A 12,141-nucleotide genomic window follows, 5' to 3' on the forward strand; every position below is an offset into this window, starting at 1 on the left:
CGGGTCCGTGGCAGGGAATCAGTGCCTGGCCTGGCCCAAGAGGACACGAGGCCCTGCACCCTTGCCCTCCGCACCGGCCATGATGGCGAGGCTTCTTCCTTAGGGAGAAGCCTGAGAGGTTCCTCTTACGGGCCGAGGCCTCTGTGTCGGACAGCTCCGCCTTCAGCCGATTCTGGTTCCTCTCAGCCAGTGGGCAGCCTGAGAGGCAATGGTGAGCTGTGAACTTGCCTGTGACGTGACCAGAACCATCACAACCAGGAGTGGGGCACTTCCTGGGGAAGCGAAGAAGAAGGTGGCATAAGCTGGGTTGAATATGCTTGTTCCCACTGAGCCCTTCCCAACTCTGGTCCCATTGGGAGAGTGTCCTGGTGAACCCCGATTGGCTGCACACAGCAGGTTAAAAAAGCCCCTCTCTGAACAAGGCCTGGGGGTCTCAGCAGGGGCCCTTCACTCACCGGTGGTGAAAGTTGTACTTGGAGGTCCTGGTGTGTGGCAGGCTCCGATAGCTGAGAGGGGGACAGCCCCCAGGGGAGGCAGAGCTGGGCTCTCTGGGTCCTGGGGCACCAGGAAGAAAAGAGTCAGCACAACGTCCTTGGCGGGGGTGGTGGTGTGAGATGAGGGGATGGAGGGCAGGGAAGGAACAGTTTCTAGGGGGAAGGTTAGAACTAGGAGCGAGTTCCTCAGCTACAGGGGCCCTAACCTAGACTGTGACATCATTTCCTGCTACTGGGTATCTGCCCCTCTTTGGAGAATGAGGGCTTGGCTCTCATATACTCTGTTCAAACCTCAGGCCATGATCTCTGCCCCTGAGAGAAGGAAAACCCTCTGGGAGAAGATCAACTCAGAGCTGGTGTAGGCACAGCTGTACCTGAGAAGCTGCATCAGATAGGTTCATGTTATTCTGTTTCCCTGTTTCATTCTCAAGGTGTTAGTAACTTTCTTTAGGCCCTACTCAGATTTGGAGAATAACTGAGAAGGATCAATACCCGACGTGACTTGGAACTGAGTGGTGCAGTGACCTGACCTCCAACCCTACCTGCAGAGACCAGGATTTTATTTAAAGAAACCTGCTTTCCTCAGCAAACATAACGTCTGCTCTGTGTGGCTCTGGTGGATGCTGAGAGAACTCCCTGGGTGCATAACTCCCTCCTAGGTACATGCTCCCAAGCGAGCTCGCCCTGCACATCTCAGTACCCTAAACCCAACAACGGCTCAGTGTGGCAGAGACCGCTGAGGCAGGGGAAATGCGGGATTCCAGAGCTCACTGTAGGCACTAGGGTTCACGTGTGCACAGTCAGAATCCCCTGGGCAAGCTGCAGGAAGGGGACTGTCAGAGCTTGTGGGGTTGAGGTGGACATCAGTAGGAGAAGGGTCAGAAGGTCCAAAAGGTACACACGGAGAGGAGGCTGCAGAGGATGCCCTGTCTTGGAGCACCAGCCTGCAGGGTGGATGTCGGGATGGTCAGCGTCAATCCAGAAGTCATAGGCGTGACTCCAGCCATCAAAGTGGAGCTGCGGAGGGAAGGCCCTTGGAGGTCAGGTATTCCTCATGGAGCCCAGCTCAGCCAGGAGGACCTCCAGGCTCCAGTGAGGCTCTCCACGTCCTTGGGGCCTGTCAGAAGCAAGATCCTGGATTGGAAGAACCAAGGCACCAACCTCACCAGAATCCACCTCCACCACCACTTTTTCCAAGGGCTTCACTCATTAAGTTACTGGCATCTCCCATCAATCCACACACAGGAAAAGGATCATTAGGCCCACTTTATAGGCTCAGAGAGGGGAAATGACTTGCCCAAGCTCACTCTGGATGAGGCTAAAGTTTGACCCCAGATCTTCGCCCTCAAATGTAGAGCTCCCTTCCCACAACCTGTGGCCTCCCTTACGTCTGACTCGTGCCACGCCCTTGACCTCTAACCAGTCCACAGAATTCCTGCCCAAACAGCCTGTTCACTCCCCTGGCCTGAGGGGCCCGGAGCCACCTTTATCCGATGGTCCTCCACATCCTCCACGCTGGCCACACGAATCAGGGCTGGGTTCCTGCGGTCCACGGCCTCCAGCTTCATGTTGACCAGGAAGCTGTGTGGGGGTCGCTGCAGGGGGACAGCAGCCTTCAGGCCAAGGCCTAGCTCAGTAGAGCTGAGGTCCCAAGAAAGGAGCCCAACTGCTGTGACTTGGAAATTGTGGCCTGCCAAAGGGGGAGCACTCCACTTGGCCTCCATTCCATGTGGCTGGCCAAGTGCTCCATGCCTTCCCAGAGGTCAGCTCTGGGGGCAGAGAAAGCTGACTCACCACCTTGAAGGCCCAGGTAGGCACAGCAGAGGCCCCGGTTTCTTCCAGATATTTCTCCCAACAGAAGCTGTCAGGGTCTGGGTAGTCTGGAGGAGAGGATGAGAGCAATGTCTAGGCACTGTGGCACACTAGGGGAAGTTCTCTCTCCCCAAACAGGACCCGGAGAACAGACGGGGTACAATCCCCCCAACACCACCAGAGCCAGCTGCTGGCAGGGGCTCCTGAGGCAGAAGGGTGCTAGCCGGAACCAAGCATATCACCAAGCAGTTCACAGGGCTGTCTGGGAACGCTGGCCCCCCTTCCCCCTTCTTGGTCCTGCTGCTCCAGCTCAAGCCCAGCCCCGTCTGAACCTCTCCTGTGTGTGGATCAGAGTAATACTCTGAAAGAAAGGACACACTTTCTCTGCTCTGCATTCCTGCTCCCTTGCTGAGGGGGGTCGTCTAACTTTCTTCCTTTAAACCTCAACAGAGTCAGGGGTTGACAGGTCTCTCCTTAAATCAAAGGTTTCTCAACTCCCAGGCAAAGACGATGAGGCTCCAGGATACATCTGTCCCCTCACCCAGACCCTAAAGACCCAGCTACTGAGGTAAAGGATCAGGAGGAGGGCTGTGGGGCCAGGCCTGGAAAGGGGCATTTGCTCAAGCTGCAGGGTCACCTTGTGGAGGGGTGAGGGGCTTTCCTTGCTTCTGGCACCAGCCCACCGGGTGGATGTAGGGGCTGCTGGGATCACACCTGAAACCAAGAATACTTCACTGTCCCAAGTGACACTTTGAGGCCTATGACAGCACAGCTCCAGTGCCCACCCTCATTCTACTGCTTAGTGAGAGCTACACAGACGGCTGATGAAGTCAGAAAACTGTAGCATTAACTACAAACTCTAAGACTACCATAACGTATAAGGGAAAATCATGAATCACAGGTTTGCTCATCCTAACCTTGGTATTTTTAGGATGAAACATTTAATTTTGCATTGTATTTCTTATGATATAGATCAAAGCCACAGGACAGTCCGTGATGCCCCGGAGCAAATATCAATGTCAGGACCAGGTTGGGGTTACATGGTGCCTGAGGTCTGAAAGTATTGCCTCCTGCCTCCACCATCCCCTCACCACCACCGCCCCGCCCCCCCTCCACCGACCCCGGCCAAGTCTGGGCCCTCCCACTACCAGTAGTCATAAGTATCATCCCAGTTGTCAAAGTGCACCAGGAAGCGGCTGTCCACCACGTCGGTCACACTGGCCACACAGACAAGGGACGGGTTCATGCGGTCAACAGCTTCCAGCTTCATGCCCACCTGGAAGCCCAGGGGTGGGGGACTCTGTGGGCAAGAAGAGAGGCTGCCATAACAGGCTGGCTAGCACTAACCCAGAACCCACTGGCAAAGGAAGGAGTAGGTTCTCCAGGAGTTATGCCTGGGGTGGGGTAGGGTAGGGGGCACGGGAGAAACAGGCTGAGAAAGAGGGTCCTTCCAGGGCAGAATCATAACCCCAACCCTGAGCCACTTGGGAACTTGTGGCCTCCAAGGAAGGAAGCCTCACTGTGGTGGAAGATGAGAGACAGGCAGAAAGCCACGCATTCACCCAGAGAGTCTGTCTGGTTGAGTCTAAGCCTCTCCTACACAGACCAGCCTGGCCTAGCTTGCATTGAGGTGGCTGGGTCACTAATGGGTGCTGGGAGGGAGAAGCTGTCGTGAGGCAGGGAGAGGGGAGGAAGAACATCCATTGGGCGTAAGCTTCAAAAGCCATCACCTCCCTTGACCTTTGCAACAACCCTGTGGAGGTAAGTATGATCATCTCCATTTTATAGATTACATAATTTGCGCAGGACCACAGTGCTAGTCAATGGTGGGACCGGGATTTAAACAGTTTGACTTAAAAGTCTGCATTCCCTTTCATAATAGCAGGCAGAACCCCACCAGTCACTGGGAACCTGTAGGTATGGTCTGTGGGGCCAGACCCGGGCGGGAGAGTAACTGCCTGAATGGCATGGTGGACGCCCTGACCCCTGGGGACCCTGCACTCTTGACCTGGTAACAATTTTAATGGGGGTTCCCTAAATCTTGCGGACTTCTAGCTGGAGATTAGGAGCTACTTTGACTGCTGGATACAGTTGCCAGCTGCCTTGAACAGAGAAAAAGACAAGGAGTGAACGTTGGGACTAAATGGGAGAGTCGCGGTGTTGGTCAAAAGGAAGGAAAAAGCAAGCTCCCAGAACAGAGGTTTGGACCTTACCCCCAGGTCTGCAGAGCAAACCGATGCAAGAAATAAGGACAGTGGCATCCCAGTGCCCAGGCTGAGATGGTGGGTGCCCGGAGGACAGGGTTTCTGCGGTAGGGAGGAGGGGAACCTGGGCAGACCCCATAACCAGGTCTCCCTCTGGCCCTCGGCCTGCCCAGAGCGCCCCTCCCATTTGGTGTGAGCTGAGAGCACTGGTAGATGAGCTCTCTTCTGCTGGGATTCTGTCCCAGAGGGTGGGAATACGCTCTCACTTGCTCGGGGCCACTCACGTGGCTCTGGTTCACAAACAGGTGCTTGGGGGCGGCCTGAGCTCTTGTGCTGCGCAGGTACTGGCTCCAGCTGAACTCCTCCTCCTTGTAACCTAGGCCCCTCAGGCGGGGAAGAACAGAGCGCCGTGAAGACAGAGGCTGGGCCATCACGAGGACACCCCGCGCTGAAGCAGCAGAATCAGGAAAGCCCAAGGACCTCCCAACCCTCAAGAACCTGCCCAGGGAGACCCTGCTGAGGTGGGACATGACCCGGGTTGTCATTCCAAGGGCAAGGGCAAAGCAGAAGCCCTGGGGCCTAGTCACAGCAGGATGAGATTAAAAGAGGCTAGTGGTGGAACGGGGAACAGGGGAGAAGGTCCCACAGGGAAGAACCAATGGGTCTGAGGGCTCACTGCCTCACTGTGACCAACCTGGCTAGGCCTTACCTTTGGGGGGCTGCAGTTTGTGCCCAGTCTTCTCAAACCAGCCAGCGGGATGAATGTCAGGGGAGTTGGCATTGATCCAGAAGTCATGGCACTCGGAATACCCATCGAAGTGTAGACGTAGGCGGTAGCCACACACCTAGCCCCATCAGGGGGAATCACAGGGACTCTGATGCCAGCAGACTCCCACTCCCTCTCCCTCACCTCTCCTGGCCCAGCCTGGTGGTCTCAAGGGTCTCGAACGCTATCAAGTTCCCCAGCCCACCACTCTTCCCCCCATCCTGAACCTTGCCCCACACTCTCCCATCCTGCATTGAGGACAGATCATGTACTCATGAGCCGAGTCTGCATGTGAGACAGGCAGAGTCTAGGACATCCTCCTGCCCTTTTAAGCCCTGGACAGAACCACAAGGGCACCTACCGAGGCTCAGGCCTGTTCAGAGGGCCCCTGATGACCCTTCGTTCTGCTACCATCTCTCACTGCTCCCCCCTCACACTGCTGTGACCTCACTGAGCTGATGGCAGCTCCTTGAACTTGGCTCCCTGTTCTATGCCCATGACTTTTGCTTCTTCTGCCTGGAACACCTACTCACTCACAATTTATCCCTCAACGCTTGGCTGGAGGCCTTTCCTCTATGAAGCTCCTCTTGCCCCCTTGGGGCTGCCCTGCTCACATCTGCTGCCCCGTGTGGTAAGCTGCTGATGTGTTTATCTGGCTGATTCCCACACAAGTGTGAGCTCCCAGAGGACGAGATCATGGTTGGACTCATGCCAACACCTCTGCCCTCGGGATCCCTCCTCCTCAGGCTCCCCCAGCACTGCAGGATGCACCATTCAGTAACGTCTCCACGCCCAATATTTAGGTTTTGTTCCTATTTTAGCTTTCGGTGGGTTCCACCATAACCCCCTAAAGACTGGGTGCTTTCTGAGGGCAGGGCAGTGTCTCCGTCATCTGAGTCAGGACCTCCATGTCCCTAGCAGTCCCCATCAGGCTACCCAGAGAGACATCACCAGAATACGGGAGCAAGTCTCAGCTCACCTCAGCCACTGTGAGGATGAAGTACATGGACGGGTGTTGAGGGTCGATGCCTTCCAACTTCATGCCCAGTCTGAAGCCATTCTTATTATGAGTGACCGCCTGGTACTGTCAACGCACAGATTGGAGAGGACCCAGCCTCCATCCAGCCTTAGCCTTGCCTAGTGGGCTTGGGGTGAAGGAGCTGCCTTTAGACCCCACCCGCCTGGTATTACCAAAGTGGTAGCTTATGTGGGAATCTTTAGTGCAGGGATCCACAGCAGGACACACTAGCTCCCAGGTCCTCTGAAAAATGTGGGCTAAGTCAGGGCTGGATTTAAGGGCTTGCTCTTACCCAAGTCATAGAGAGATCCGCATACAAGAACTGAGCAGAAGGTACCAGGATTCAAAAGTCCACAGGTCCAGTGATGGGTGAGCCAGGGTCCCACCTCTCTACTTCCTCCTATCCTGGGCGCCTCTCAAGAGTGAGCCCTTCTCTACTCTGGGACCCTAACCAGCCTCTCCCCCTTCCATTCTACCAGTCTTTTGAGGGATATCAGACACACAGAACACCAGAAGGTCTGAGGTTGGTGGTGAGTTCCTGGACTGGGTATGCAAGCTCTTCCTAGGTAGAAATTGCCTGACTCACGTCCTGGAAGAGGCTGACAGGGGCGGTGACAGCCTTCTGCTCCTCCAGGTAGGGCTCCCACGACCAGCCTTCCTTCTTCTCCCCTGATGCTGTGGACAGGAGACAGACAGACTAACCTCTGGACTGCTCCCGATAGATTCTTCTCCTGAGTTTCCCCTGACTCAACTCTACCTTACCTCCAAAACAAACCTTTGTCTATGATCACATGCTGCCCTCTGGGCCCTCCCAGCCATGCCAACACCGGACAGCAGGGGTTCAGACTTCAGGGGAGACTCAGTCTCAGGCGGGGCTGCACCCAATTCTGTCTGCCCCACCCTCATCCCCAGACCACTGTCAGCAAAAGTACTTTGGATTATTTAGCAATTAAATTGAGGTCCCACAGAGGGACTCAGTTTTCTGACAAAGCCCAGTGACAAGTCCTGAGCCAGAGGAATTCATCACAGTGCCACCTAAGCTCACAGGGATAGAAGAGGAAAAAGAGAAATGAGACAGAAACCATGGAAGGAGGAAGAAACGGAGGAGCAAGGTCACACAGAAATGAGAAACTCTCTTTTTTCGAATCTTCTTCCTCTAAACACACACAGGTACACACAGATACACAAGTATGTTATATGTGTGCTTAGTATGCCCACAGAGTACAGACTGATTCCATGGTCCTCCTTGACATACACATGCCATGTGTGCATGCACCTGTGTGCGCACGTGCGCGCGCGCGCACACACACACACACACACACACACACACACACACGCACTGTGGTTAGGAATCTCCAGAGGAGATCCCTCCTGGGGAGAGGGAGAGAAATTTCCCTACGGGACCTTCAGGTTAGTGTAAGATGGAGACCAGGCCTCCAGAACAGAGAGAAACATCCTTTAAAGACTAGAATAGGTGGCGATGTGTAAGGTAGGCTCACAAGGTCAGCCTGAGCTGCCTTTAGCTGAAGGCTACAGATAATGAAAGAGGCAAAAACCTGCAAAAATCAATTCATATCCCTTGGGTAAATAGCTCCAGCTTCTTCTAGAAACTTCACTGACTCAATTTTGTCATCTAAGATATGCAGACAACTTCATCTACCACAGGGAGTCATTTGCAGAAGGAAATGAAATGCTGTGAGTAAAAGATCTTCTTGAAATGCAAAGTGCTGGTCTTGTGTTACTGGTCTTCCTAGGGTTCCATGAAGTCTGTCTGATCTGGATTCTAGCTCTGCCATGCTCTGGCTCTCTTGGCTACTGCCCTGGATCATTCAGATGTGGAGTGATTTGTTACTCAGGAAGAAGCTTTTCTTCTTTAGCTGGAACCGCAGTGGCTAGAAGCATCTCCCTAGGAGCTGCCTAAGTTCCCTGGCCACTGTACTGAGCCTTGAGATCCCCACCATCTGACCCAGCTGGGCCAAAGCAAGTCTTTTCTTCATCAACTGATCAACCAAGCCATCAGACTGTCTCAGAGATCTACACCTACACACCAACCCAGAGTACATCTCTTCCCACTACCCTCTGTCCTGAGTGAAACCTGGATTGTCCCTTGAACACATCACTTGTGTTCCCTCAAGAAATCCTCAGTTCTCCCACTTGGCCTTTATCCAGACTTACAGAGCATGCCAAGGGAGGAGAGAGTAGGCTTTGGGACGCCAGGCCTGGCATCGTCTCCCCGCGTCTTGCCACTGCCGTTCTACGTTATCCTGCATAATACCTCTTCACTTTTTCCAAATCACCACTATTATCACCAGCCCTTCACAACCCCTGAGCCTTTCTCCCCAGACGTTCTCACTTCTCACTCTTCCTAAACCGTACATGAGCCACTTGTTGGACTTCTCACCTCAGGAAGCTCTGCCCCTCCTGGGCTCCTAACTCTAAGTTCTTCTCCCCTCAGCCACACTCCAATGTGGCCAAGCTCTAAGACACCCCCCCTCTGCTGCCCAGGCCACAGTAGAGACCTCTGGCCTCCCCATCTTCTGTGTCTTACCCTTCCAACCCCCAACCATGACACTTGCCTCCCTAACCCTTTATTATCTGCATTCTCTCACTAGTCACAATGCATAACAGGTATATCGACTTTACAGTTTACCATCACCACCATTTCCATTTCCCTTAACCATTCCTTCACCACTGAGTGAAGGCTTCACCACTGAGTGGGGCTTCCTGTGTGCCAAGGCTGGTGCCAGAAACTGGGGGTACAGGGATGCCTCAGAGACCTCACATATGTGGTCCCCTTTAATCTTCACACAATGTCTCAAGGAGATAGGTAGGACTCATGGTAATCCTTTTCACAGATGAGAAAAGAGATGAGAAATGGAATCCAGTGGAGAGAGGTCCGACTACTAAACCCTTCAGTAATGACTCGACGTCTCCTCCCTGACCAAGCCCCAGCCTCCTCTGGTTTCCTGCATCCTTTTCCCATGGTGAACAACAGGCTGAGCTGTTAGCTACATCCTCAAGACCAGATGAGTCCCAACGCTTCTGCGTACAGTTGTACAGTATGCACACTGTACACAGGTGCCCAGCCAAGAGGGTGAATGGGCTGAAATCCAGCCTAGGCTCCTTGCCGAGCCATGTGGCTAAGTCTACTGTGAAAAAAGGTTGCCTTTTTCTAATTGGGTCTGCTCAGAAAGGGCACCTGTTTACAATGTGTGTCAAGGTACCGCACAGGCCAGCTGTGGTACTCATCCTCTTTTGACTTCCAGAAATGCTCCTTTGCTTATTCCTGCTTCCTTAGACTAGATGCTCTTGACTAGCAGTTTCTTCAGCTAGCTCAAGCTGTCCAAAACCAAATTCATAACTTCTCTGCCAAAGCTGTGGTCTTCTCAGTCTAGTCCATCCTGGTCGATGGCACGAGTATCCATTCAGTCACATAAGCCAGGAACATGAGAGGGATCCTTTATGTCTCTTTTTTCATGCCCAGCCTCCTTCAGTCCCTGAGTTCTGCTGACTCCAACTTCTACCTGTCTCTCGAACCTATCCCCATCTCTCTCTATGCTCACTGTTGGTCTCACTTTGAGCCTGGTTCAAGAGTCCCTGGACTGATCTCTCTGCCTCAGATTCAGTCTATTGCCAGAATAGCTCTAAAATAAAAATCATTTCTTTCTTTGCTTTATGTCCACATTGGCTTCTGATTTACAACCAAAAGTCCAAACACCTTTCTGCAGCACACAAAGCTGTCAGTGACTAGCTTACCATGCATTTCCACGTCCCTGTGTGCTTCTGTGCCTTTGCACATCCTCATCCCTCTGCCTCATAGATGCTGTCCCCACTGTGTCCCATCCTCTTATCTTCTTCTCACCCACAGCTCCGGCACTAGCACAGGGTTTTCACAGAAAGATAATCACCAATTGTTTGTTAAGTGAATGACTAGGAGGATGTATGTGTGCATGCACGGATATGTGGACGACTGGACGTATGGATGCAGGGATGTATGGATGTATAGACGCACAGAGGGAAGTAACATCATCCCACCTATCCTGTGCAGCCTTCCTTGGCTCTATGAGGCAGCACTTGTTCCGTGACAGTCCTTTGTACCTACATACCTCAACCACAACAGTTATTATACTATTCCATAACTACCTGTTTAAAAAATTTTTTTTCATTCATTATTTTTGATAGAGACAGAGACACAGAGAGCAGGGGAGGAGCAGAAAGAGAGGGGGACAGAGGCTCCGAAGAGGGCTCTGTGCTGACAGCAGAGAGCCTGATGTGGGACTTGAACTCACAAACTGTGAGATCATGACCTGAGCCAAAGTCAAACGCTTAACTGACTGAATCACCCAGGTGCCTTCTCTCTCTCTTTAAAGTTTATTTACGTATTTTTGAGAGAGAGAGAGAGGCAGAGAGAGAGGAAGGGAGAGAATCCTAAGCAGGCTCTGCACTGTCAGCACAGAGCCCAACACAGGGCTCGAACTCATGAACCATCAGATCATGATCTGAGGCTTAACCAACTGAGCCATGCAGGCACCCCTCATTCCTCAAATGTCTTGATGTCCCTGTGCTACCAAGCCCCCTTCCATCTGAGCACTGCCTTCTTGCTGCACTCTCTTAGCTGTATCTTCTTCCTCTTCTCTTGCCATCGGTGGTTCTTTCTCCCACCCCAACCCTGCTCCTCAATGGTGGGAACCCTAGAAGTACACCAATTGCTTCTCATTTCCTCTCTTTGTGCTGACTCTCTTGGGAAGCTTCTTGAGCGCTGCTTCAGTAGTTTAGGTGGAGATAATTCGCAGATTAATGGTTCTAGCCAGACTTTCCACTCTAAGGTCTACAGGAGAGAAGGAAAACCTAAAGAACAGAATGCTATGGCTCAAGAACAACCAATCACAAGCAGTCACCAGGGTGCCAACCATGTGCTGGATCTTTTTGTTTTAAATTTGCCACAGAAACATGTATTTGCCTATCTCTTCTGCGGTATGGTTAGCCAGTATTTGCCTATCTCTTCTGCAGCATGGTTAGCCAGTTCAGAATCCGTTCATTTCAAGACAGAAAACTTAATCAAGAGCCTGCCACTTGAGGTCAACATGTACCCGGTAAGGATCTATGCCTGGGAACACCAAACCAAAGAGGCTGGGCTCCATAATGCTATGGTCTATTCTTCACTTGGCCTTCAGTTTCTAGTAAGTACAAATGGACCTTTCTGAAAATCTCATGAAAGTCATGGACCATCTACCCAGAAAAATAAGCAATTCACAGAATTTTGCACGTAAATTTAGATTAGGGACCTCAGTTATGAAGGCACTGTTGTAAGAGTCCTACTGATAAATGACTTGTACCAAAGCACACACTTGTATTCTCAACTTGCTCCCCAACTCTACGGCACACTCTTTGTATTTCAATATAAAATGTGTTCCCTATACCAAATTAAAAAATGGCATGGATCTGAATAAATATTTATCTAAAGAAAATATATAAATGTCCAATAAGCACATGAAAAGATGCTCAACATCATTAGCCATCAGTGAAATGCAAATCAAAACCACAATGAGATATTACTTCACACCCACGAGGATGGCTATAATAAAAAAGAGACAATAACAAGCATTGATAAGGGTGTGAATAAACTGGAACTCTCAAACTGGTGGGAATGTAAAATGGCACAGCCACTTAGGAAAACAGTCTAGCAGTTCCTTAAAAGGCTAAACACAGAGTTACCGTATAACTCAGCAATTCACTCCTGGGTACACAATCAAGAAGAATGAAAACATATCCACACAAAAACTTATACATGGATATTCATATCAGCATTACTCATAATAGCCCCAAAGTGGAAGCACCCCATATCCA

The 12,141-nt window shown here is 51.8% G+C and overlaps 1 protein-coding gene across 16 annotated transcripts in view; it reads right to left on the bottom strand.

The window, feature by feature from the left end:
• L3MBTL1 (L3MBTL histone methyl-lysine binding protein 1) overlaps window positions 1-12,141 on the bottom strand; it is a 41,699-nt gene that overhangs the window by 18,778 nt on the left and 10,780 nt on the right. For 11 of the 16 annotated variants that reach the window (XR_006200408.1, XM_042930927.1, XM_042930925.1 and 8 more), the window contains 11 exons: window positions 6,881-6,969; window positions 6,256-6,360; window positions 5,220-5,355; window positions 4,777-4,886; window positions 3,455-3,606; window positions 2,944-3,020; window positions 2,289-2,374; window positions 1,979-2,089; window positions 1,397-1,511; window positions 456-555; window positions 75-272 (listed from right to left, as the gene is read on the bottom strand). Coding sequence is in view for 15 of the 16 variants with exons in the window: in XM_042930927.1 (XP_042786861.1) it covers window positions 75-272; window positions 456-555; window positions 1,397-1,511; window positions 1,979-2,089; window positions 2,289-2,374; window positions 2,944-3,020; window positions 3,455-3,606; window positions 4,777-4,886; window positions 5,220-5,355; window positions 6,256-6,360; window positions 6,881-6,969 (1,279 nt within the window). In the remaining variant the exon portion in view is untranslated. The remainder of the gene's footprint in view (window positions 1-74; window positions 273-455; window positions 556-1,396; window positions 1,512-1,978; window positions 2,090-2,288; window positions 2,375-2,943; window positions 3,021-3,454; window positions 3,607-4,776; window positions 4,887-5,219; window positions 5,356-6,255; window positions 6,361-6,880; window positions 6,970-12,141) is intronic. The other 5 variants (XM_042930933.1, XM_042930934.1, XM_042930935.1 and 2 more) reach the window with 3 other exon arrangements.

The sequence above is a fragment of the Panthera leo genome, chromosome A3 (assembly GCF_018350215.1).
Source record: "Panthera leo isolate Ple1 chromosome A3, P.leo_Ple1_pat1.1, whole genome shotgun sequence".
Lineage (NCBI taxonomy): Eukaryota > Metazoa > Chordata > Mammalia > Carnivora > Felidae > Panthera > Panthera leo.